Source organism: Thunnus thynnus, chromosome 9 (assembly GCF_963924715.1).
Source record: "Thunnus thynnus chromosome 9, fThuThy2.1, whole genome shotgun sequence".
Classification (NCBI taxonomy): Eukaryota; Metazoa; Chordata; class Actinopteri; order Scombriformes; family Scombridae; genus Thunnus; species Thunnus thynnus.
This window is the reverse complement of record NC_089525.1, coordinates 16,909,263-16,935,168: the sequence shown is the minus strand read 5'-3', so window position 1 is coordinate 16,935,168 and position 25,906 is coordinate 16,909,263. Positions and strand designations below refer to the sequence as shown.

The window sequence follows — 25,906 nt, the reverse complement described above, 5'->3', positions numbered from 1 at the left end:
ACAGTTATAATAATAAATGATAACAGTGAAAATAAGAGCAATCCATACTGTTTTTAGGAGGAAAGGTTGAAATTAAAATATACTTGAAAATACCTTTGGGGAAAATTATATATTATCATTTTCCACTCTGAGCTAGTTAAAGTTAATGATCCACAAACAACCATCTGGAATATACAACGCCAAAGAGGCGGAGCACCTGTGTAATCGAGGTCCACAGCGATGGTGCGAACATTCGTGCAAACACGTAAAATCAAAAGACAAATTATTCAGCTAACATTTTAAAATGTGATCCACCGGTACTCCCAAACCAAATGAATTAGACAGGAAAGAAAAAAAGAAAAGTAAATCTGAAATGTATGAGATTAAGTTACCGGTGTACGAACCATGTCGCCTTAAAAAAGTCACATGAAATATGATGCTCCCCTGTTTGTAACTTTAAAAAGTACTGTACTTTTAATTAAAGTTTAAATCATGAATGTTAACAAAGTGGTCTAACCTCTAAAGGAGAGTCTGGTTCATCCAGGATGCTCTTTTCACTCTGTATCCGCTGCATCGTCCCTGTAGAACTGGGGTCCATTATCAGCACGTTCTGACTACCAGCTCTGCCGAACTTACAGTCACTCTTTCTGGAGTCAGTCGTCCTGCACACCTCGTAATTGTACACGTGTTGGAGAGTCCCTGTCCCCAAAGTGTCTGAGTAACGTGGTGGATAATAAGGAATCACGGGGAGATTGGAGTGATACAGGATGCGAGACTGTCTCCATCTGTAGATTTTCACTGATATAATAACCACTAAACACGTGATGAAGAGGAAGGAAACTACAGCCAGAGCCAACACTAAGTAAAATGTCAGGTTGTCATTGTACTCCTTGTCGTGCGTAAAGTCAGTGAACTCTGACAGCACTTCAGGGAAGCTGTCCGCCACCGCCACGTTAACAATGACTGTAGCTGAACGAGAGGGCTGCCCGTTGTCCTCCACTATAACAGTGAGTCTTTGTTTCACAGCATCTTTATCAGTCACCTGGCGGATAGTTCTTATTTCTCCATTCTGTAAGCCCACTTCAAACAGCGCCCTGTCTGTGGCTTTCTGTAGTTTATAGGAGAGCCAGGCATTCTGTCCAGAGTCCACATCAACAGCCACCACTTTAGTGACCAGATAGCCCACATCTGCTGAACGAGGCACCATTTCAGCCACCAGAGAGCCACCGGTCTGGACTGGGTACAGAACCTGAGGTGGGTTGTCGTTCTGGTCCTGGATCATTATTTTCACTGTCACATTGCTACTGAGTGGAGGGGAACCTCCATCCTGCGCTTTGACGCGGAACTGGAAATCTTTGATCTGCTCGTAGTCAAAAGAGCGAACTGCATGGATGACTCCACTATCAGCACTAACGGACACATATGAGGAGACTGGCACTCCATTGACAGAGGAGTCCTCCAGTATGTAAGAAACGCGGGCATTCTGGTTCCAGTCAGCGTCTCTGGCTGTCACTGTGAATATAGAGAGGCCTGGTGTGTTGTTTTCTACAATGTAGGCCTCATATGAGCTCCTCTCAAAGACAGGCGCGTTATCATTCACGTCAGAGATCTGTAAGGTGAGAGTGACGCTGCTGGAGAGGGAGGGCACTCCCTCATCAGAGCAGGTCACAGTAATATTATACTCAGAATGTCTCTCTCTGTCCAGATCACTGTCTGTTACTAAACTATAGAAATTATTTGTTGATGTTTTTAAAGTGAATGGTATATTTTCGCTGATAAAACATTTCACGTTTCCGTTTTCCCCTGAATCTAGGTCCTCAATGTTTATCATTGTAACGACAGTATTGAGTTTGGCATCCTCTGATATTACATTTGACTTCGACATTATGTTAATTTCGGGCTTGTTATCATTTACGTCTTGCACATCAACAATCAATTTACAAGAATCTGTCAGTCCTCCGTCGTCACTAGCCAGTAAATTAATTTGAAAATGTCTTGACTTTTCGAAGTCAATATTTCCAATTAATGAAACTTCACCGTTTTCTTCATTTATCTCAAATACTTTCCTGACATTGTCTAATGTATTCGTGATCGAATATGTTATTTTACTGTTAGAACCCTGATCTGCATCTGAGGCTGTAACAGTAGCTACAACTGTGCCTTTAGGTGAATTCTCAGTAACTGTAGCTTTGTATGTGTGCTGTGTAAAAACGGGAGCATTATCATTAGCGTCCAAAACTGTAATAAGAATAATCATTGTTCCTGACATCTGCGGCTCTCCTCCATCTACAGCCGTTAACACCAGAGATATCTGCTCGTGTTTCTCTCTGTCTAAAGGCTTCTGCAGCACCATCTCAACATTTTTATGACCATTGGCGTTATTGTGGAGTTTTAAAGCAAAATGATCTGTTGGTTTCAATTCGTAATTTTGAAGATCATTAATTCCCACATCAAGATCCACAGCCCTTTCTAAGACAAATTTTGCCCCGGTGATAGTCGACTCACTAATTTTGAATTTCATTTCACCTTTTTCAAAGGTTGGTGCGTTATCATTGATGTCTGTAATCTGGACTGTAACACTGTAAAACTCCATAGGATTCTCCAAAACAATCTGAAAATGTAAAGCACAAAGCGCCGTTTCTGTACACAGCGCCTCTCTGTCGATTCTCTCTTTGACAAGGAGGACTCCTCTCTCTCGGTTGAGCTCGATGTACTCGTCGTTGTTCCTAGTATAGATCTTAGCTTTACCAGATACCAAACGTTTGATTTCTAAACCTAAATCTTGTGCTATGTTGCCCACTAAAGATCCTCTCGACATTTCCTCTGGAATAGAGTAGCTGACCTGCCCGCACACTGAGTCGAGGAAAAGGAAAGAGATGAACAACAGTACTTGCCGATTCATTGTTCTATGCGATTTTTTCCCCCAGTGAGGCTCCACAGTCTGCTTATATTCCACAAAACAGATACCCTTTAGATTCCAATGTCAAATTTCAAATTGACAACTGCATGATCCACTGATCAGAAGGAAATCTCTTGCAGGTCGAAATCTCTTTTCCTTTTTCAAAAATAGTGCATATCTCGAACTGTCTGTTCGTTGCCCGTCGTGTTCTCTCTGTATTATGTCGATGTTACATGGGAGGTGCTGCTATAACCCTGCTCTCAGTCGTCAACACTCTGGTCAACAGCGGCCCTAAGAGTTCATATTATAAAACTGCACAACAACAACAACTCAAATTTAACTCTGGAAGAACTGACTGTAAACCATCTGGAAATCTAGTTACAATACATCTACTTAAATTACAATTTGTTTTTCCCCCAAGAGACTGCTTGCAGACACGATTGAAATTAATCATGTTTACTGTCTAGGTCTTTATAGTAATATATTTGAAGATAACAGACATTCAATTTAAAACATTATGTTTATGAGATCTTATAGTTATAGCAAGTGTCAGCTTGTATAAAAAATCATATTGAAAGACTGGAAAGAGATTAAAAAAGTTCAGAAAACAAAGGTTTGCGCGAATCATGATAATAATGGACAATTAATGAGACAAAAAGAAAAAGAGACTGATAACCCGTGGGGACAGACAGGTTACATGTGGTCATTCTGTTAATGTCGCTGTCCAATGTTCTGAAATGAGATAACCCTGAATGACGGCCCAGAACTTCAAGCTTGACATGCACTTTTCGGGTAAAGTGATGCCGTGTAGCACCTTGATTCTTTGAGAAAAAAAATCTTCAACATCAACGACAGTTATAATAATAAATGATAACAGTGAAAATAAGAGCAATCCATACTGTTTCTTAGGAGGAAAGGTTGAAATTAAAATATGCTTGAAAATACCTTTGTGGAAAATTATATATTATCATTTTCCACTCTGAGCTAGTTAAAGTTAATGATCCACAAACAACCATCTGGAATATACAACGCCAAAGAGGCGGAGCACCTGTGTAATCGAGGTCCACAGCGATGGTGCGAACATTCGTGCAAACACGTAAAATCAAAAGACAAATTATTCAGCTAACATTTTAAAATGTGATCCACCGGTACTCCCAAACCAAATGAATTAGACAGGAAGGAAAAAAAGAAAAGTAAATCTGAAATGTATGAGATTAAGTTACCGGTGTACGAACCATGTCGCCTAAAAAGTCACATGAAATATGATGCTTCCCTGTTTGTAACTTTAAAAAGTACTGTACTATTAATTATAGTTTAAATCATGAATGTTAACAAAGTGATCTAACCTCTAAAGGAGAGTCTGGTTCATCCAGGATGTTCTTTTCATTCTGTATCCGCTGCATCGTCCCTGTAGAACTGGGGTCCATTATCAGCACGTTCTGACTACCAGCTCTGCCGAACTTACAGTCACTCTTTCTGGAGTCAGTCGTCCTGCACACCTCGTAATTGTACACGTGTTGGAGAGTCCCTGTCCCCAAAGTGTCTGAGTAACGTGGTGGATAATATGGAATCACAGGGAGATTGGAGTGATACAGGATGCGAGACTGTCTCCATCTGTAGATTTTCACTGATATAATAACCACTAAACACGTGATGAAGAGGAAGGAAACTACAGCCAGAGCCAACACTAAATAAAAAGTCAGGTTGTCATTGTACTCCTTGTCGTGTGTAAAGTCAGTGAACTCTGACAGCACTTCAGGGAAGCTGTCCGCCACCGCCACGTTAACAATGACTGTAGCTGAACGAGAGGGCTGCCCGTTGTCCTCCACTATAACAGTCAGTCTTTGTTTCACAACATCTTTATCAGTCACCTGGCGGATAGTTCTTATTTCTCCATTCTGTAAGCCCACTTCAAACAGCGCCCTGTCTGTGGCTTTCTGTAGTTTATAGGAGAGCCAGGCATTCTGTCCAGAGTCCACATCAACAGCCACCACTTTAGTGACCAGATAGCCCACATCTGCTGAACGAGGCACCATTTCAGCCACCAGAGAGCCACCGGTCTGGACTGGGTACAGAACCTGAGGTGGGTTGTCGTTCTGGTCCTGGATCATTATTTTCACTGTCACATTACTACTGAGTGGAGGGGAACCTCCATCCTGCGCTTTGAGACGGAACTGGAAATCTTTGATCTGCTCGTAGTCAAAAGAGCGAACTGCATGGATGACTCCACTATCAGCACTAACGGACACATATGAGGAGACTGGCACTCCGTTAACAGAGGAGTCCTCCAGTATGTAAGAAACGCGGGCATTCTGGTTCCAGTCAGCGTCTCTGGCTGTCACTGTGAATATAGAGAGACCTGGTGTGTTGTTTTCTACAATGTAGGCCTCATATGAGCTCCTCTCAAAGACAGGCGCGTTATCATTCACATCAGAGATCTGTAAGGTGAGAGTGACGCTGCTGAAGAGGGAGGGCACTCCCTCATCAGAGCAGGTTACAGTAATATTATACTCAGAATGTCTCTCTCTGTCCAGATCACTGTCTGTTACTAAACTATAGAAATTATTTGTTGATGTTTTTAAAGTGAATGGTATATTTTCGCTGATAAAACATTTCACGTTTCCGTTTTCCCCTGAATCTAGGTCCTCAATGTTTATCATTGTAACGACAGTATTGAGTTTGGCATCCTCTGATATCACATTTGACTTCGACATTATCTTGATTTCGGGCTTGTTATCATTTACGTCTTGCACATCCACAATCAATTTACAAGAATCTGTCAGTCCTCCGTCGTCACTAGCAAGTAAATTAATTTGAAAATGTCTTGACTTTTCGAAGTCAATATTTCCAATTAATGAAACTTCACCGTTTTCTTCATTTATCTCAAATACTTTCCTGACATTGTCTAATGTGTTCGTGATCGAATATGTTATTTTACCATTTGAACCTTGATCTGCATCTGAGGCTGTAACAGTAGCTACAACTGTGCCTTTAGGTGAATTCTCAGTAACTGTAGCTTTGTATGTGTGCTGTGTAAAAACGGGAGCATTATCATTAGCGTCCAAAACTGTAATAAGAATCATCATTGTTCCTGACATCTGCGGCTCTCCTCCATCTACAGCCGTTAACACCAGAGATATCTGCTCTTGTTTCTCTCTGTCTAAAGGCTTCTGCAGCACCATCTCAACGTTTCTATTTCCATCAGCGTTATTGTGGAGTTTTAAAGCAAAATGATCTGTTGGTTTCAATTCGTAATTCTGAAGATCATTAATTCCCACATCAAGATCCACGGCCCTTTCTAAGACAAATTTTGCCCCGGTGATCGCAGACTCGCTAATTTTGAATTTCATTTCACCTTTTTCAAAGGTTGGTGCGTTATCATTGATGTCTGTAATCTGGACTGTAACACTGTAAAACTCCATAGGATTCTCCAAAACAATCTGAAAATGTAAAGCACAAAGCGCCGTTTCTGTACACAGCGCCTCTCTGTCGATTCTCTCTTTGACAAGGAGGACTCCTCTCTCTCGGTTGAGCTGGATGTACTCGTCGTCGTTCCTAGTATAGATCTTAGCTTTACCGGATACCAAACGTTTGATTTCTAAACCTAAATCTTGTGCTATGTTGCCCACTAAAGATCCTCTCGACATTTCCTCTGGAATAGAGTAGCTGACCTGCCCGCACACTGAGTCGAGGAAAAGGAAAGAGATGAACAACAGTACTTGCCGATTCATTGTTCTATCCGATTTTTCCCCCCAGTGAGGCTCCACAGTCTGCTTATATTCCACAAAACAGATACCCTTTAGATTCCAATGGCAAATTTCAAATTGACAACTGCATGATCCACTGATCAGAAAGAAATCCCTTGCAGGTCGAAATCTCTTTTCCTTTTTCAAAAATAATACATATCTCGAACTGTCTGGTCGTTGCCCGTCGTGTTCTCTCTGTATTATGTCGATGTTACAAGGGAGGTGCTGCTATAACCCTGCTCTCAGTCGTCAACACTCTGGTCAACAGCGGCCCTAAGAGTCCATATTATAAAACTGCACAACAACAACTACAATCTAACTCTGAAAGAATCACTGTAAATTATCTGGAAATGTAGTCACAATATACCAACTTAAATTACTTTTTTATTTCTTAAAAGACTGCTTGCAGACATGATTGAAATTCACCATGTTTATTGACTAGGTTATTATAGTAATTTATTAGTAGACAATAGTCATTGAAATATCATGTTTATGAGATCTTACACTTATAGCAAGTGTCAGCTTGTTTATAAAATCATATTGAAAGACTAGAAAGGGATAAAAAAAAAGTTCAGAAAACAAAGGTTTGCACAAATCATGATAATAATGGACAATTAATGAGACAAAAAGAAAAAGAGACTGATAACCCGTGGAGACAGACAGGTTACATGTGGTCATTCTATTAATGTCGCTGTCCAGTGTTCTGAAATGAGATAACCCTGAATGACGGTCAGAACTCCAAGCTTTACATGCACATTGCAGGTAAAGTGATGCCGTATAGGGCTTTGATTCATAGGAGGGAAAAGCCTTCAATAACAACAATAATGATAATAAATATTAACAGTAAAAACAATACTTATAAGAGCAACCCATAATGTATCTCAGGAGGAAAGGTTGAAGTTAAAATATACTTGAAAATTCCTTTGGGGAATTTTACAGATTTTCATTTTCCACTCTCAGCTGGTTAACGTTAATGATCCACAAACAACCATCTGGAATATACAACGCCAAAGAAGTCAGAACACCTGTGTAATCGAGGTCCAGAGCGATGGTGCGAACATTTGTGCAAACGCATAAAATCAGAAGACAAATTATTCAGCTAACATTTTAAAATATGATCCACCGATACTCTCAAAACAAATGAATTAGACAGGAGGGGGGAAAACGAAAAATAAATCTAAAATTTATGAGATAAAGTTGCCGGTGTAGAAACCATGTCCCCTAAAAAGTCACATAAAATATGATGCTCTCCTTTTTGTAACTTTAAAAAATAAGAGTAGTATTAATTATAGTTTAAATCATGAATGGTAACAAAGTGGTCTAACCTCTAGAGGAGAGTCTGGTTCATCCAGGATGCTCTTTTCACTCTGTATCCGCTGCATCGTCCCTGTAGAACTGGGGTCCATTATCAGCACGTTCTGACTACCAGCTCTGCCGAACTTACAGTCACTCTTTCTGGAGTCAGTCGTCCTGCACACCTCGTAATTGTACACGTGTTGGAGAGTCCCTGTCCCCAAAGTGTCTGAGTAACGTGGTGGATAATATGGAATCACAGGGAGATTGGAGTGATACAAGATGCGAGACTGTCTCCATCTGTAGATTTTCACTGATATAATAACCACTAAACACGTGATGAAGAGGAAGGAAACTACAGCCAGAGCCAACACTAAGTAAAAAGTCAGGTTGTCATTGTATTCCTTGTCGTGTGTAAAGTCAGTGAACTCTGACAGCACTTCAGGGAAGCTGTCCGCCACCGCCACGTTAACAATGACCGTAGCTGAACGAGAGGGCTGCCCGTTGTCCTCCACTATAACAATCAGTCTTTGTTTCACAGCATCTTTATCAGTCACCTGGCGGATAGTTCTTATTTCTCCATTCTGTAAGCCCACTTCAAACAGCGCCCTGTCTGTGGCTTTCTGCAGTTTATAGGAGAGCCAGGCATTCTGTCCAGAGTCCACATCAACAGCCACCACTTTAGTGACCAGATAGCCCACATCTGCTGAACGAGGCACCATTTCAGCCACCAGAGAGCCACCAGTCTGGACTGGGTACAGAACCTGAGGAGGGTTGTCGTTCTGGTCCTGGATCAGTATTTTCACTGTCACATTATTACTGAGTGGAGGGGAACCTCCATCCTGCGCTTTGACGCGGAAGTGGAAATCTTTGATCTGCTCGTAGTCTAAAGAGCGAACTGCATGGATGACTCCACTATCAGCACTAACGGACACATATGAGGAGACTGGCACTCCGTTAACAGAAGAGTCCTCCAGTATGTAGGAAACACGGGAATTCTGGTTCCAGTCAGCGTCTCTGGCTTTCATTGTGAATATAGAGAGGCCTGGTGTGTTGTTTTCTACAATGTAGGCCTCATATGAGCTCCTCTCAAAGACAGGCGCGTTATCATTCACATCAGAGATCTGTAAGGTGAGAGTGACGCTGCTGGAGAGGGAGGGCACTCCCTCATCAGAGCAGGTCACGGTTATGTTATACCCAGAGGCCCTCTCTCTGTCCAGATCACTGTCTGTGACAACAGTAAAGAAATTATTTGTTGTTGATTTAATGGCAAAAGGAATGTTTTCGTTTAAAACACACATGACTTTTCCGTTTTCATTCGAGTCTGGATCTTGTATATTAAGCATTGTTACAACTGTTCCGGGATTGACGTTCTCAGAGACTGTATTTGAGTTAGACATGATGTTAATGGACGGAGGGTTATCATTTGTATCTGTCACGTCCACAATTACTTTACATGCATCAGACAATCCTCCCTGATCTGACACCTGAATATCGAGCTCGTAAAGTCTCCTTTTTTCATAATCTAGATTTCCCCTTAATGTTAATACTCCATTATCAGCATCAATTGCAAAGAGACTTCCTGCTGCAGATTTTGGAATCATGTATGTTACTTTTCCATTATTGCCTTTATCTATGTCCGTAGCACTTACTGTAGTTATTACAGTGCCGACAGGAGCATTCTCGGTAACACTTGCTTTGTATTCCGGTTTTGAACAAACGGGAGGATTATCATTAGCGTCTAATACAGTTATGAGTATCTGCATTGTCCCTGAGAGCTGTGGCTCACCGCCATCCAGAGCAGTTAATATCAATGACATATGCTCATGTTTTTCTCGGTCTAACGGTTTCTGTAAAACCATCTCGACATGTTTAGTCCCATCTCCTCGGCTGATGGTTTTCAGAGCGAAATTATCACTGGGTTTTAGGGCGTAGCTGTTTAAGCCGTTAACACCAACATCATCGTCTACGGCTTTCTCCAACACGAATCGAGCTCCAGTAAGAGCTGATTCGCTAATTTCATATTTCATCTCACTTCTCTCAAATGTGGGAGGATTGTCGTTTATATCGGTAATTTCGACAGTAACCGTGTAAAATTCCATTGGGTTTTCCAGGATCATTTGAAAATGTAGTGCGCAAGGCATCGTTTGTCCGCAGAGCGATTCTCTGTCTACTCTGTCTTTAATAAGGAGGGCTCCTCTTTCTCTCTTTAGCTCAATGTACTCCTCAGTGTTACCAGTATATATACGAGCTTTACCAGACTTCAATCTTTCCACACCTAAACCTAAATCCTGGGCTATATTACCTATAAGAGCCCCCTTTGCCATCTCTTCAGGAATTGAGTAGCTGACCTGCCCGTGCACTACACTCAGAGAGAGCACCGAGATAAACAACAGCACTTGCCACTCCATCGTTCCGGTCGACATCCCTGTGAAGAAAAACAGAAAATCCTCTTTTTCTTCGCCCCTGGTTCTGATTTTGAGCCGCAGATACACGTATGTGGTCCTAATTGTCGCACTTATCCTAAATTGTGGAACAAAGGAATCCCATTGTGCCTTCCTGGCTTATGCTGTTCGTTGCAATCCCGACTGTTAACTCTGCCTGTCTTTTTCCCCAATGTAATATGTTGAGGCATAGGGGAGGTACTGAAACAAACACTTCCTCGGTAACTCGATGGCCAACAGCGTCCCTGTCTGTTCAATGGTCTGAACTACATTGGGTATTATTGTGACAATCACAATTTAAAAAAAATAAATCAAATACATACAACAAAAAGATTTACTTAGAGATATTTTGCTGAATTTAAATCTCATACAACATATTAATTCCCAGTTGTCTACAATACTGTTAAATGACAAACAGACGACTAAAGCAACTAATAGTATAAATTAGAATATGAAGCAATAATACAACAAAACAAAAAGGTACCGGCACAGAACACAAATGTACAGCTACAAAGACACGCAAGCAGCTATATATCAGTGAGTCAAAATTAAAAAAAAAAAAAAAAAAAAAAAAGTTAAAATGTAAATGATTTTTCAAGTTACTATACCCTGAAGGCATTGCAGTGACAAAACTGACGTTTGCGCTGTCCGTGGTTCTGAATGAGAAAACACACTATTCCAAGCAATGATTCCTGATTCCAATGTACCTTAAATTTTCTACATTTCAAAAAAGGTGCCTATTGGATTTTTCAATTTTTTTTCCAATGACAAGTCTATTTCAGATGTCTACAGATAGCCAGAGCGACGGAAACTAATAATACAAACAGAGGAGCTTGCAAAACGCCCCCACCCCCACCACAGAGAAACACACACACACACACACACACACACACACACACACACACACACAAGTAGAGAGGGATAGAGTACACGGAGTCAATGAGCATACACAGGACGAGATGGCGAAATTACACCGTTTTGAATTTAGTAGTTTTCTGAGTAACATGAGTCTGAGCGCTGTCCACGGTGCTGAATAATAACAACCACTAAATGAAGTACAAACTTATTCCCAACAAGCTAAACCAAATTCAGGAAGGAAACAAACCGCATATGAAATACTGAAAAAGATGTAATTCACTCTGTTGCAAAAATAAGCCTATGATAAGTCAATGAGGAAAATGAGGAAAATCTGTATCTTCTGGAAAACTAACCTCTAAAGGAGAGTCTGGTTCATCCAGGATGCTCTTTTCACTCTGTATCCGCTGCATCGTCCCTGTAGAACTGGGGTCCATTATCAGCACGTTCTGACTACCAGCTCTGCCGAACTTACAGTCACTCTTTCTGGAGTCAGTCGTCCTGCACACCTCGTAATTGTACACGTGTTGGAGAGTCCCTGTCCCCAAAGTGTCTGAGTAACGTGGTGGATAATAAGGAATCACAGGGAGATTAGAGTGATACAGGATGCGTGACTGTCTCCATCTGTAGATTTTCACTGATATAATAACCACTAAACAGGTGATGAAGAGGAAGGAAACTACAGCCAGAGCCAACACTAAGTAAAAAGTCAGGTTGTCATTGTACTCCTTGTCGTGTGTAAAGTCAGTGAACTCTGACAGCACTTCAGGGAAGCTGTCCGCCACCGCCACGTTAACAATGACTGTAGCTGAACGAGAGGGCTGCCCGTTGTCCTCCACTATAACAGTCAGTCTTTGTTTCACAGCATCTTTATCAGTCACCTGGCGGATAGTTCTTATTTCTCCATTCTGTAAGCCCACTTCAAACAGCGCCCTGTCTGTGGCTTTCTGCAGTTTATAGGAGAGCCAGGCATTCTGTCCAGAGTCCACATCAACAGCCACCACTTTAGTGACCAGATAGCCCACATCTGCTGAACGAGGCACCATTTCAGCCACCAGAGAGCCACCAGTCTGGACTGGGTACAGAACCTGAGGGGGGTTGTCGTTCTGGTCCTGGATCAATATTTTCACAGTCACATTGCTACTGAGTGGAGGGGAACCTCCATCCTGCGCTTTGACGCGGAACTGGAAATCTTTGATCTGCTCGTAGTCAAAAGAGCGAACTGCATGGATGACTCCACTATCAGCACTAACGGACACATATGAGGAGACTGGCACTCCGTTAACAGAGGAGTCCTCCAGTATGTAAGAAACACGGGCATTCTGGTTCCAGTCAGCGTCTTTGGCTTTCACTGTGAATATAGAGAGGCCTGGTGTGTTGTTTTCTACAATGTAGGCCTCATATGAGCTCCTCTCAAAGACAGGCGCGTTATCATTCACATCAGAGATCTGTAAGGTGAGAGTGACGCTGCTGGAGAGGGAGGGCACTCCCTCATCAGAGCAGGTCACGGTTATGTTATACCCAGAGGCTCTCTCTCTGTCCAGATCACTGTCTGTTACTAGGTTAAAGAAATTACTTGATGCCGGCTTTAATGTAAACGGAATATGTTCATTAATTGCGCATTGAACTTTTCCATTTTCACTGGAATCCAAGTCCTGGACATTCACCATCGTCACAACTGTTGCTGGTTTAGAGTCCTCCGCAATTACATTAGTCTGTGACATAATGTTAATAACTGGCGTGTTATCATTAATGTCTATCACTTCAACAGTAATCTTACATGAATCTGTCAGTCCGCCTTCATCACTGGCTTGCACATGTATTTGATAGTAACGTGCCTTTTCATAATCCACACTACTTTTCAAGATCAAATCCCCATTTAATTCATTAATTTCAAACATGTCTCGTACACCTGCAACTGTGTTGGATATTGAATAAGTTATCTTGGAATTTGATCCTTTATCAGCATCAGAAGCACTGACCCTGGTTATGACTGTACCTTGTGGGGCGTTTTCAGTAATTGTAGCTTTGTAAACTGTCTTCGTAAACACGGGTGCATTGTCATTGGCATCAAGCACTGTAACATGTATCTGTGCTGTGCCTGATAGGTTTGGTTCCCCTCCGTCCACCGCAGTTAACACAAGAAATATCTCCTCTTGTTTTTCTCTGTCAAGAGGTTTTTGTAAAACCATTTCAACTATCTTTTCTCCATCCGGCTGATCTTTCAATTTCAGCACAAAATGATCCGTTTTCGTCAGAAAATAACTCTGTAGACCATTCATACCAACATCGGGATCTATTGCCCTCTCTAGCAAGAATTTTGCTCCTATTACGGCAGATTCGCTTATTTTGAAGTTCATGTCAGATTTCTCAAATATTGGAGTGTTGTCATTTATATCTGTAATTTCGACAACAACCGTGTAGAATTCCATGGGGTTTTCTAAAATAACCTGAAAATGCAACGCGCAGGGCGTCGTCTGTCCACAGAGCGCCTCTCTGTCTATTTTTTCTTTGATAAGGAGAGCTCCTCGTTCTCTGCTCAGCTCGATGTACCCTGCACTGTCTCCTGTAAAAATCCGAGCTTTGCCTGATGTCAGTCTTTTTTTGTCTAAACCTAAATCCTGAGCAATGTTACCGATTAACGAGCCTTTGGCCATTTCCTCGGGGATGGAGTAGCTGACCTGCCCGACCACCGATGCGAAGGGAAGGATTGAGATAAACAACAGCACTCGCCACCTCATTGTTCCGCCCGATTTTTCCATGCAACACGAATCCTGACTAAGTCGTATTTCCATTGGAAAGAAAATGCGTTGTATTCCCTCGGTATATAAAACAATGTGAAGTAATCAAGGAATTACAGTTAACTACTGCTGTCCGTGTCGTTGATGACTGGTCTCTTACCGTCTAATATTCGCACTGGGTGTCTATTTTCCTCTGTTTCATGGGAGAAAAAAAGATAATGGGGGAGGTACTGCTGAAACCAGCAGTACAGCTATCACACACTGGTCAACAGCGGCCCTAAGAGTTCAATCTAATGTATTACACACATCTGTGCAAATGGAATAGTATTGAAGCCTCTCAGTTGGTGGGGAGACGTTTAATGTCCCAGCTACAGGTCAGCGGATTTGCCTTCAACGCTCCACTTTAAAACCAATATTGAGAGGTGAAATTTAACTGTTAAGATACACCACCCTGAATCACACACCAGTATTTTTTTCAGCCTTCGTGACGTTGGTACAAAAACGTATTCAATATAAGCCCAATCGTGTACCGGCAGAAACAATACCTTTATCAGTTAAATAAAGAAAACACACACACACACACACACACACACACACACACACACACAAGCATGGGTGGCGTCCTTGGGCTCTGTTAGGAATGGCAAAATCAGCAGCAACAACTGACAATAAACTTTTCAGATCTGCAGAGTCTGAAATATGAGTCTGAAATGAGATCCTGAATACACCTAGATTTTTTTGTTTTTTTAAAAAAAGGGGAAAAAAACCCAATAAATTCAAATGTAGTATAAATCTCTGTTTATAAACGCAACAGGAAAAACAACATATGCTCTGAAAAAAATATGGTTAAAAGTGCCTGGCCTTGCCAAAGACCCAATATGAGGACACAATTAAAAACCACATAGCAGCGATGATAATAACAATGCGAAAAGGTAAGATAAAGACGGTTGGTTTTGTGGTAAAATCACCGAGGATTCAGTGCAAATTCTCAACACAACTAAAAATAACCATTTGGTATACGTCTCAATTTAAAAACAATGCTTTTATGTGTTGCATTATATGTCAAATTCAATGTAGAACAATGTTGAATTCTAACCTCTAGAGGAGAGTCTGGTTCATCCAGGATGCTCTTTTCGTTCTGTATCCGCTGCATCGTCCCTGTAGAACTGGGGTCCATTATCAGCACGTTCTGACTACCAGCTCTGCCGAACTTACAGTCACTCTTTCTGGAGTCAGTTGTCCTGCACACCTCGTAATTGTACACGTGTTGCAGAGTCCCTGTCCCCAAAGTGTCTGAGTAACGTGGTGGATAATATGGAATCACAGGGAGATTGGAGTGATACAGGATGCGGGACTGTCTCCATCTGTAGATTTTCACTGATATAATAACCACTAAACACGTGATGAAGAGAAAGGAAACTACAGCCAGAGCCAACACTAAGTAAAAAGTCAGGTTGTCATTGTACTCCTTGTCGTGTGTAAAGTCAGTGAACTCTGACAGCACTTCAGGGAAGCTGTCCGCCACCGCCACGTTAACAATGACTGTAGCTGAACGAGAGGGCTGCCCGTTGTCCTCCACTATAACAGTCAGTCTTTGTTTCACAGCATCTTTATCAGTCACCTGGCGGATAGTTCTTATTTCTCCATTCTGTAAGCCAACTTCAAACAGCGCCCTGTCTGTGGCTTTCTGCAGTTTGTAGGAGAGCCAGGCATTCTGTCCAGAGTCCACATCAACAGCCACCACTTTAGTGACCAGATAGCCCACATCTGCTGAACGAGGCACCATTTCAGCCACCAGAGAGCCACCAGTCTGGACTGGGTACAGAACCTGAGGGGGGTTGTCGTTCTGGTCCTGGATCAGTATTTTCACTGACACATTGCTACTGAGTGGAGGGGAACCTCCATCCTGCGCTTTGACGCGGAACTGGAAATCTTTGATCTGCTCGTAGTCAAAAGAGCGAACTGCATGGATGACTCCACTATCAGCACTAACGGAAACATATGAGGAGACTGGCACTCCGTTAACAGAGGAGTCCTCCAGTATGTAGGAAACACGGGCATTCTGGTTCCAGTCAGCGTCTCTGGCTTTCACTGTGAATATAGAGAGGCCTGGTGTGTTGTTTTCTACAATGTAGGCCTCATATGAGCTCCTCTCAAAGACAGGCGCGTTATCATTCACATCAGAGATCTGTAAGGTGAGAGTGACGCTGCTGGAGAGGGAGGGCACTCCCTCATCAGAGCAGGTCACAGTTATATTATACTCAGAGGCTCTCTCTCTGTCCAGATCACCGTCTGTAACTATACTGAAGAAATTATTTGACGTTGAAGAAATTGAAAATGGAATGTTCTCGTTAATATAACATTGCACTTTACCATTTTCACCTGAGTCTGGATCTTGGATATTTACAATTGTCACAACAGTGCCAGGCTGAATGTTCTCTGTTACTACAGTGGACTTTGACATGAAATTTATGGCAGGTATGTTGTCATTTGTATCAACTATTTCCACTATAACTTTACTGGAATCGGTTAGCCCCCCTTCATCACTGGCCTGGACATGTATTTGATACTGTCGCTTCTTTTCAAAGTCAGTGCTTCCGACCAATCTAACCTCGCCAGTTTCTCCGTTTATGTCAAATACTTCAGATGCATCATCAACAGAGTTCAATATAGCATAGGATATCTTTCCATTAGATCCCTCGTCTAAGTCAGATGCACTAACTGTAATCACTATCGTTCCTGCGGGTGAATTTTCTCTTAAGGTGGACTTATAGATCTTCTGAGTAAAAAGTGGAGCATTGTCATTACTATCTAGCACGTTAACATTTATCTGCACTGTCCCGGAAAGCTGCGGCTCACCGCCGTCTACTGCAGTCAATACAAGCGACAAACGATCACGTTTTTCTCGATCTAAAGGTTTCTGTAAAACCATTTCTACCATCTTGCTTCCGTCGGCTTGATTTTGCAGTCTCAAAACGAAGTTATCAGTTGGCTTTAACAAATAACTCTGAAGACCATTTGCACCGACATCCAGATCTATTGCCTGATCAAGCACAAATACTGTCCCTGTAACAACTGACTCACTTATTCTGAATTTCATTTCATCTCTTTTAAAAAACGGGGCGTTGTCATTAACATCTGTAACTTCGACAGCAATGCTGTAAAATTCCATGGGATTCTCTAAAATAACCTGGAAATGCAAAGCACAGGGCGATGTCTGCGGGCAGATCGCCTCTCTGTCTATTCTGTCTTTGATAAGGAGGACTCCTCTTTCTTTATTTAACTCGATGTACTCTGCACTGTCTCCCGTATAAATGCGAGCTTTTCCTGATTTTAGCCTTTTCACATCCAAACCCAAATCTTGCGCAATATCACCCACAAAAGAGCCCTTGGGCATTTCCTCTGGAATGGAGTAGCTGACCTGCCCAAACGTTGAACCGAGATAGAGAATCGACATAAACAGCAACACTTGCCGTCTCATTGTTCTGTCCGTCATGTTCCTGTGAAGTGAACCGCGTGATATTCCTGTAAAAACGTATTTTTCTTCAGAGAAAATCCCTTTTTCTGTCCTCGGGTTGTATATAATCACCAGTTATGTCGTGAACTACAAATGTAAAACTACAGCGCCCGTCCAAATTAACATTTAGAGCTCTGGTTTTCGTCTTCTGTACTGTTCCTTGTGTCTTTCTCTCGTTCTCTTTCTGAAATGATGGGGGAGGTACTGCTGACTTCTTTCCCTTTACTAACACAGACTAGCCAACAGCGGCCCTAAGAGTTCATCATGCTGAACTACAGAATACTGTGGAACATGAAAAACGATTGTGAGTGATTTCTATGCTCAGGTTATCAAATTTCGTAAATTCAGTATGAAAAATTTATATGACAAAACATTTGTTTACGTCTTCTTAGGTTTATGTGTATTTTAAAAGGAGCCTGACAGATCAACTGCATGGCATGGCAAAAAAACCTGGTATAAACAACAACAACAAACACTGAGTCTTTGTGAATTCGGTACAAAAAGTGTTGAGGAATGGTACTGACGCACTGTAGTTAAACGAAATGCTTTCATGTTATACACACTCACACACACACACACACACACACACACACACACACACACACACACACACACACACACACACACACACACATCCATGTGCTCTGTGCCATTTTAAAGCTTTAACATCAGGCTACATTCACTGTCTTTATTATACTTTTAAAAACAAAGAAAATCAAAATGATCGACTTCATTCTTTATATTTACCCGTCATTATTTATTCATTTACAAGTAAGTTTCACAAAACACAAAGGCTTTGATTGAAATTACAAATCGAGTGTGTAACACTGTAAAGTAGATGACGCCAACTGATGAATAACTAAACATTTACAGTGCGTTTAAATAGTACAATCAGAGTTTAAACATATAACTCTCTAATGAGTAAGTGGTATCTTATGTGATATCTCCCTCAGGGGATGCTCAGTAGTAATAACTGCAAGGTTGACATCACCAGATTTCTTCTACAATGTCAGAAGCCCTTTATTCAGAATATTAGAACTGGAAAAGATTAAACTTCATATTACATCAAAACCAAATGAGAAACTTTGCACCATACTACTTCCGAGTATGCCCAATATGCACAATAAAAATAAATTAATTGGAACTGCATAACTTTCCACAACATGGAGTCAACTGATGCCAAATAAATGAAGCAAGTAAAAAAGGTAAGAATACTGTGTGTTTGCACAAACAGTATAGGCCTTTAGATGTAAATCAAGTATATATTATATTGTAAAAAGAGGAAACAAGATGAGAACATGAATTAAAATTGTGCTGCTAGATTAAAAGGTTTAATGTTTAAGGGTGGAAGGACTTTCTTAAATCTAACACGCAGTCACACTGCAACAATAAACTCTGCTGAGACAACATAGCCGGAGCTGACTCAGGAGCTGTCCATGGTGCTGAACTGAAAAAGCACTGCTAAAAAACAAATACAGAGTTTGGAGCTACAATTCCTGAATTTCAAACAGTTTTTTTCTGTCATGGAAATGTGTTTGAAAGGTTGGACAACCCCATTAACTGAAAAGTACACATCATTTCTTCTGTTTAAGTACTACCACATGTTAAATACAAATCTAGGAAGATTAATTGGGATTATTCATGTTCACTTATTCATGGAAAATATCGTTATCAAAATGCTCAATTGTCAACATGAAACTAACTTTACAGAATAAATGAAAAGTCTCCAGTTCAAATAAACTGCACCTGAAAGGACAAGGAAGGAACCAATGAGAACTAGATAAAAGTCCATATAGAATATGGGTCGATGTGTCACTGCTCAACAGAAAAGAATCGTGTGGCCACATATGAAACATGAATATGCCATTATTTACGCCATTATTTCTGGAAAACTGACCTCTAGAGGAGAGTCTGGTTCATCCAGGATGCTCTTTTCATTCTGTATCCGCTGCATCGTCCCTGTAGAACTGGGGTCCATTATCAGCACGTTCTGACTACCAGCTCTGCCGAACTTACAGTCACTCTTTCTGGAGTCAGTTGTCCTGCACACCTCGTAATTGTACACGTGTTGGAGAGTCCCTGTCCCCAAAGTGTCTGAGTAACGTGGTGGATAATATGGAATCACAGGGAGATTGGAGTGATACAAGATGCGGGACTGTCTCCATCTGTAGATTTTCACTGATATAATAACCACTAAACACGTGATGAAGAGGAAGGAAACTACAGCCAGAGCCAACACTAAGTAAAAAGTCAGGTTGTCATTGTACTCCTTGTCGTGTGTAAAGTCAGTGAACTCTGACAGCACTTCAGGGAAGCTGTCCGCCACCGCCACGTTAACAATGACTGTAGCTGAACGAGAGGGCTGCCCGTTGTCCTCCACTATAACAGTCAGTCTTTGTTTCACAGCATCTTTATCAGTCACCTGGCGGATAGTTCTTATTTCTCCATTCTGTAAGCCCACTTCAAACAGCGCCCTGTCTGTGGCTTTCTGCAGTTTATAGGAGAGCCAGGCATTCTGTCCAGAGTCCACATCAACAGCCACCACTTTAGTGACCAGATAGCCCACATCTGCTGAACGAGGCACCATTTCAGCCACCAGAGAGCCACCAGTCTGGACTGGGTACAGAACCTGAGGTGGGTTGTCGTTCTGGTCCTGGATCAGTATTTTCACAGTCACATTGCTACTGAGCGGAGGGGAGCCTCCATCCTGCGCTTTGACGCGGAACTGGAAATCTTTGATCTGCTCGTAGTCAAAAGAGCGAACTGCATGGATGACTCCACTATCAGCACTAACGGACACATATGAGGAGACTGGCACTCCGTTAACAGAGGAGTCCTCCAGTATGTAAGAAACACGAGCATTCTGGTTCCAGTCAGCGTCTCTGGCTTTCACTGTGAATATAGAGAGGCCTGGTGTGTTGTTTTCTACAATGTAGGCCTCATATGAGCTTCTCTCAAAGACAGGTGCGTTATCATTCACATCAGAGATCTGTAGGGTGAGAGTGACGCTGCTGGAGAGGGAGGGCACTCCCTCATCAGAGCAGGTCACAGTTATATTATAGTGAGATGCTCTTTCCCTGTCTAATTCTCCTTCTGTCAATAGATTGAAAAAATTATTTGATGTTGATGTGATTGTAAAATGAATATTTTCATCTAAAATGCAGTGGACTTTGCCATTTTCATTTGAATCTGGATCCTGAACGTTCATCATTGTGAGAACTGTCCCTGGCTTAACATCCTCAGATACACTGGAAGATGTTGACATAATATTGATAGCTGGTGGGTTATCGTTTGTGTCCATCACCTCAATTATAACTTTACATACGTCTGATTTGCCACCGTCATCTGTTGCTTGGACATCTATGTCATAATGTTTAAATTTCTCATAATCAAGTTTTCCCATTAACGTGAACACTCCATTATCTTTGTCTATATTGAACAAGTCTAATGCCCCCTTAGGAGCGTTTGAAATTGAATATTGTACGTGGCCGTGCGGGCCTTCATCTGCATCCGTTGCGCTCACCGTAGTTAGAACAGTTCCTTTCGACGAATTTTCTTTTACATTAGTCTTATACTCTGTTTGAGTACAAACAGGTGCATTATCGTTAGCGTCCAATACAGTTATGACAATTAGTATTGTTCCAGAGAGCTGCGGGTCACCACCATCTAAAGCAGTTAATACTAAAGACAACCGCTCCTGTTTCTCTCGGTCAAGAGGCTTCTTTAAAACCATCTCAACATTCCTGCTACTGCCTTTTCTGTAAGGGGTTAAAATAAAGGTGTCACTTGAAGTCAGCGAATAGCCCTGGAGACCATTAATACCTACATCGTCGTCAACTGCCTTTTCTAAAACAAATTTTGATCCAATTTGAGACGATTCACTGATCTCAAATTTCATTTCACCGCTTTTAAAACTGGGAGAGTTATCGTTAATGTCGGTGATCTCGACAGTGACGCTGTAAAAATGCATAGGATTCTCGAGAATTATTTGAAAATCAAGAGCACAGGGCGTCGTCTGTCCGCAGAGCGCTTCTCTGTCAATCCGCTCTTTGATCAGGAGGACTCCTCTTTCTTTATTCAGCTCGATGTATTCGGTACCTTCTCCGGTATATATACGAGCTTTCCCTGATTTCAGCCGTTTCACATCTAAACCTAAATCGTGTGCTATGTTACCGACCAAAGATCCTTTCGCCATTTCCTCAGGAATAGAGTAACTGACCTGCCCCAAAACCAAGCTGAGAGAAAAGACCGAGATAAACAAAAACAGGCCCACTTGCCGTTTCATTGTTCTATCCAACATTCTCCCGTCCAAAACAGTGGTATCAAATCCGTTACGAGGAAAAAGATTTCAGATAGAAATGTCAGTAAAGTAATCAAGTATCCACACCCCAATAATGCTGTCAATTCGCCTGGTGTCTCCGTGTTTAATAATCCCCCTGTTCCAAAACCTGCCTTTTCGATTATGTTTTCTCTTCCTCCGTAACATTTCTAGATGATGGGGGAGGTACAGCTGCAACGAGCTCTGAAATCTCAGCAGACTGGTCAACAGCGTCCCTATGAGTTGAAAGCACTGAACTACACATTACACAGACATTGCTGCTTCATATGGGGTTGATCACAATATGTTTTAAAATATGTTAATAATGTTTATAAGGTAATTATTAAGAAGAAATTAGAAGTAGTTTGCTGCGTATAGCAGTGGAATGTGATATTATGCTGTATCGATATAAGAATTTTTATGTGAGCACTCACAACCGTTTTACACACAAACACAGCACCTGATATCCACCCTCTCACCCACAGACACACACACACAAACAGACAGAGAGAAATAGAGAGGAAGAGAGAGAGAGAGAGAGAGAGAGAGAAAACACTTTGACAAGGTGCAGGAGTACATCAATGCAAAACCTCTAAAGTGTCCTGGATGTCGCGCTATCCATGGTGCTGACAGGCTCTGATGTAGATCTATACACGTGACCAAATTCAAATTTGTTGTAAATCAATAATATACCAATATGAATAAGAGTAAAAAAGGACAACAATACTAAATGAAAAACGTCGAACAACGAGGAGAAGACACCAAATTTAGCCAATCAATGATGGTTCCGCAGATCAAACAGATGACTTATTGGTCTTATTTCCATGGAAAAGATGTAAATACTTCAAAAAGATACATGGCATGCAAGCATGGTTTTATAAGTTATCTTTTAAAGACTATATATGTGTTTTCATTTTTGCGGAATGATTCAGGATTGATATTACTGACGTCCTGAAAACCGATGCCTACATGTCACTTTAAGTATGAGCACAAATACTTTCAAATGATCACATTGGCATACTTTCGTAAAACAGCAAACGTTCAGATTAGCAAAGTTAGCAGAATAACTGAACTGAAATCATGAGCAATCGAGGCATTTCAGTAAATATCTACCAAGGCTAATTATATGGATTGACACCAAAGGTATAAAGATAAAATTAACATTGTACTGCAGATTTATAGCACATTATAAAAAAAAGGCAAAGCCAACCTCTAAAGGAGAGTCTGGTGCATCCAGGATGCTCTTTTCATTCTGTATCCGCTGCATCGTCCCTGTAGAACTGGGGTCCATTATCAGCACGTTCTGACTACCAGCTCTGCCGAACTTACAGTCACTCTTTCTGGAGTCAGTCGTCCTGCACACCTCGTAATTGTACACGTGTTGGAGAGTCCCTGTCCCCAAAGTGTCTGAGTAACGTGGTGGATAATATGGAATCACAGGGAGATTGGAGTGATACAGGATGCGAGACTGTCTCCATCTGTAGATTTTCACTGATATAATAACCACTAAACACGTGATGAAGAGGAAGGAAACTACTGCCAGAGCCAACACTAAGTAAAAAGTCAGGTTGTCATTGTACTCCTTGTCGTGTGTAAAGTCAATGAACTCTGACAGCACTTCAGGGAAGCTGTCCGCCACCGCCACGTTAACAATGACTGTAGCTGAACGAGAGGGCTGCCCGTTGTCCTCCACTATAACAGTCAGTCTTTGTTTCACAGCATCTTTATCAGTCACCTGGCGGATAGTTCTTATTTCTCCATTCTGTAAGCCCACTTCAAACAGCGCCCTGTCTGTGGCTTTCTGCAGTTTATAGGAGAGCCAGGCATTCTGTCCAGAGTCCACATCAACAGCCACCACTTTAGTGACCAGATAGCCCACATCTGCTGAACGAGGCACCATTTCAGCCACCAGAGAGCCACCGGTCTGGACTGGGTACAGAACCTGAGGGGGGTTGTCGTTCTGGTCCTGGATCATTATTTTCACAGTCACATTGCTACTGAGTGGAGGTGAGCCTCCGTCCTGCGCTTTGACTACTAACTGAAGTTGTTTAATTTGTTCATAGTCAAATGAGCGCAATGCACTGATAGCTCCTGTTTCCGTGTTTATGGAGACGTAAGAAGAGATGGGACTACCATTGATCTGTGTGTCTTCGAGAAAGTAGGATATTCTAGCATTTTGATTCCAGTCAGCGTCACGTGCTTTGACAGAAAATATGGACATCCCAGGGGAGTTGTTTTCTGTAATGCGAGCAACGTAACTAATTTTATCAAATAACGGAGCATTGTCATTCACATCTGATATTCTCAGACGTAACACTGCTGTGCTCGACAAGGATGGCGATCCTGAATCAGATGCCTTTACAGTTATGTTATATTCTGGTACAACTTCTCTGTCAAAAGCTGAGTCTGTAACTAATGCATAGTAATTAGTTAATGTTGATTTTATTTTAAATGGGAGACTACTGTCTGTTGTACAGGTGATCTGGCCATTATGTTCCGAGTCTGCGTCAATCACATTAATTATTGCCACTGTGGTACCAGAGGCAGAATCCTCTGGCACGGGGCTGGAGAATGACATCACATTTATAACTGGTGCATTATCATTGACGTCTACAATCTCAATTTGAACCTTACTTGAATCTGTCAGACCTCCTTGGTCCATAGCTTCAATCACAATTTCATATTTCTTATCTTTTTCATAATCCACTTGCCCTACAAGTGTTATGGTTCCCGTAATTTCGTCTAAAAGAAATGTATCAGCCAGCTTCTCTTTCATGTTTGAAAATCTATATGTGACGAGACCGTGTGATCCACTGTCTGCATCACTTGCATTCACTGTCGTGATATATGTGCCTTTCAATGAATTTTCCAATAGAGCAGCCCTGTAGAGAGACTGGTTGAAAATGGGGGGGTTATCATTAGCATCTAGCACTGTGATGTCTATATTTACGGTACCAGATCTATGCGGAGTTCCACCGTCAACAGCGATGAGCTTCAATGATATTCTAGGCTCGCTTTCTCGATCTAACGCTTTTTGTAAGATCATCTCAGCATATTTTCGACCATCTGGACTTGAGTGCTGCTTCAAGCCAAAAATATCATTGGTAGTTAGTATGTATTTCTGTAAGCCATTACTTTCTACATCTGCGTCTTCGGCGCTGGGTAACAAAAAGCGCGACCCCAGTGTGGCAGATTCGCTTATTTCAAATTTGATTTCATCCTTTGTAAAGGTCGGGGAATTGTCATTTATGTCAGTTATTTCCACTGTCACTCGGTGTAACTCCATAGGGTTTTCTAAAATCACCTCAAAGCTGAAGCTGCACGGCGTCACGTCTCCACAGAGCTGTTCTCGGTCAATTCTCTCATTCACGACTAAAATGCCTTTGTCTGTTTTCAGCTCGGTGTACTGGATGCTTTGTCTGGTCACGATACGGGCACGGCCAGAACGGAGCCTTTGCACATCCAGACCAAGGTCTTGGGCTACGTTCCCAATAAGTGACCCCTTCTTCAACTCCTCTGGAATTGTATACCTGATTTGGCCTGAGACGATGTGACTGAGACGCGACAGGAAGAGAAGAAACGGCAATACTGACCTGCAACATAAACGCCATTTTATGCATGAATGAGATTTTTCAAACGCCATTGCCGAAAGAGGAAAAGGTAATACCAGCAGCCTACTGTATACAATCCACAAGGAAGAAAGGCAATCGCATCAAGTATTCCTTGGATTTTCAAGTCCTCGCTCCAAATACATTTGTGGCCGTAGTCCTGCTTATGAAGCCCACAGTTTGAAGCCTCTCCTGGCTAAACGGAAAGGGTTCTGCCTCCACTGAATCAACTATGATCACTTGTTTCACTGACCAACAGCGTCCCTTACTGTCCAAAGCATGAATATCATGAGCAAAGGCAAAATAGAAAAATCTATTTGCCAAGCATTGCAGTGTAGAAGATTAGATTTGTAAATCAAAACCGTTGTCATCCATTAATATAAAACAGAAAACCAAACATGTACGTTTCTTCACATGTTTGTGTATATCTTTTTTTGAACAAAATCATCACATTTACGTTATTAATAATATTACTAATAATTATATGAATATATGTGACAGAAAGA

At 41.6% G+C, this 25,906-nt stretch overlaps 8 protein-coding genes across 46 annotated transcripts in view; all 8 read right to left on the bottom strand.

The window, feature by feature from the left end:
- The window catches only part of LOC137189417 (protocadherin gamma-C5-like), a 316,496-nt gene that overhangs the window by 117,190 nt on the left and 173,400 nt on the right, over positions 1-25,906 (bottom strand). The window lies entirely within an intron of this gene.
- On the bottom strand, positions 479-3,150 carry LOC137188838 (protocadherin gamma-A5-like). Its single transcript, XM_067598417.1, has one exon. The coding sequence runs from the start codon at positions 2,879-2,881 to the stop codon at positions 479-481; it is 2,403 nt and encodes an 800-aa protein (XP_067454518.1). The 5' UTR covers positions 2,882-3,150.
- On the bottom strand, positions 3,108-6,682 carry LOC137188837 (protocadherin beta-16-like). Its single transcript, XM_067598416.1, has 3 exons — positions 4,247-6,682; positions 3,576-3,604; positions 3,108-3,169 (listed from the first exon to the last, which is right to left on the bottom strand). Exons 1-3 carry the CDS (start codon positions 6,607-6,609, stop codon positions 3,108-3,110), a joined length of 2,454 nt encoding a protein of 817 aa, XP_067454517.1. The 5' UTR covers positions 6,610-6,682.
- On the bottom strand, positions 6,955-10,672 carry LOC137189416 (protocadherin beta-16-like). The gene has a single exon (XM_067599227.1). It carries the CDS (start codon positions 10,341-10,343, stop codon positions 7,923-7,925), a length of 2,421 nt encoding a protein of 806 aa, XP_067455328.1. The 5' UTR covers positions 10,344-10,672; the 3' UTR covers positions 6,955-7,922.
- LOC137189414 (protocadherin beta-16-like) lies at positions 11,419-14,788 on the bottom strand. Its single transcript, XM_067599224.1, has one exon. The coding sequence runs from the start codon at positions 14,009-14,011 to the stop codon at positions 11,528-11,530; it is 2,484 nt and encodes an 827-aa protein (XP_067455325.1). The 5' UTR covers positions 14,012-14,788; the 3' UTR covers positions 11,419-11,527.
- LOC137189413 (protocadherin beta-16-like) lies at positions 14,792-17,453 on the bottom strand. Its single transcript, XM_067599223.1, has one exon. The coding sequence runs from the start codon at positions 17,451-17,453 to the stop codon at positions 14,955-14,957; it is 2,499 nt and encodes an 832-aa protein (XP_067455324.1). The 3' UTR covers positions 14,792-14,954.
- On the bottom strand, positions 19,343-22,111 carry LOC137189415 (protocadherin gamma-A2-like). The gene has a single exon (XM_067599226.1). The coding sequence runs from the start codon at positions 21,772-21,774 to the stop codon at positions 19,345-19,347; it is 2,430 nt and encodes an 809-aa protein (XP_067455327.1). The 5' UTR covers positions 21,775-22,111; the 3' UTR covers positions 19,343-19,344.
- On the bottom strand, positions 22,979-25,678 carry LOC137188836 (protocadherin gamma-A7-like). Its single transcript, XM_067598415.1, has 2 exons — positions 25,066-25,678; positions 22,979-23,778 (listed from the first exon to the last, which is right to left on the bottom strand). The coding sequence occupies exons 1-2, from the start codon at positions 25,433-25,435 to the stop codon at positions 22,979-22,981; spliced, it is 1,170 nt and encodes a 389-aa protein (XP_067454516.1). The 5' UTR covers positions 25,436-25,678.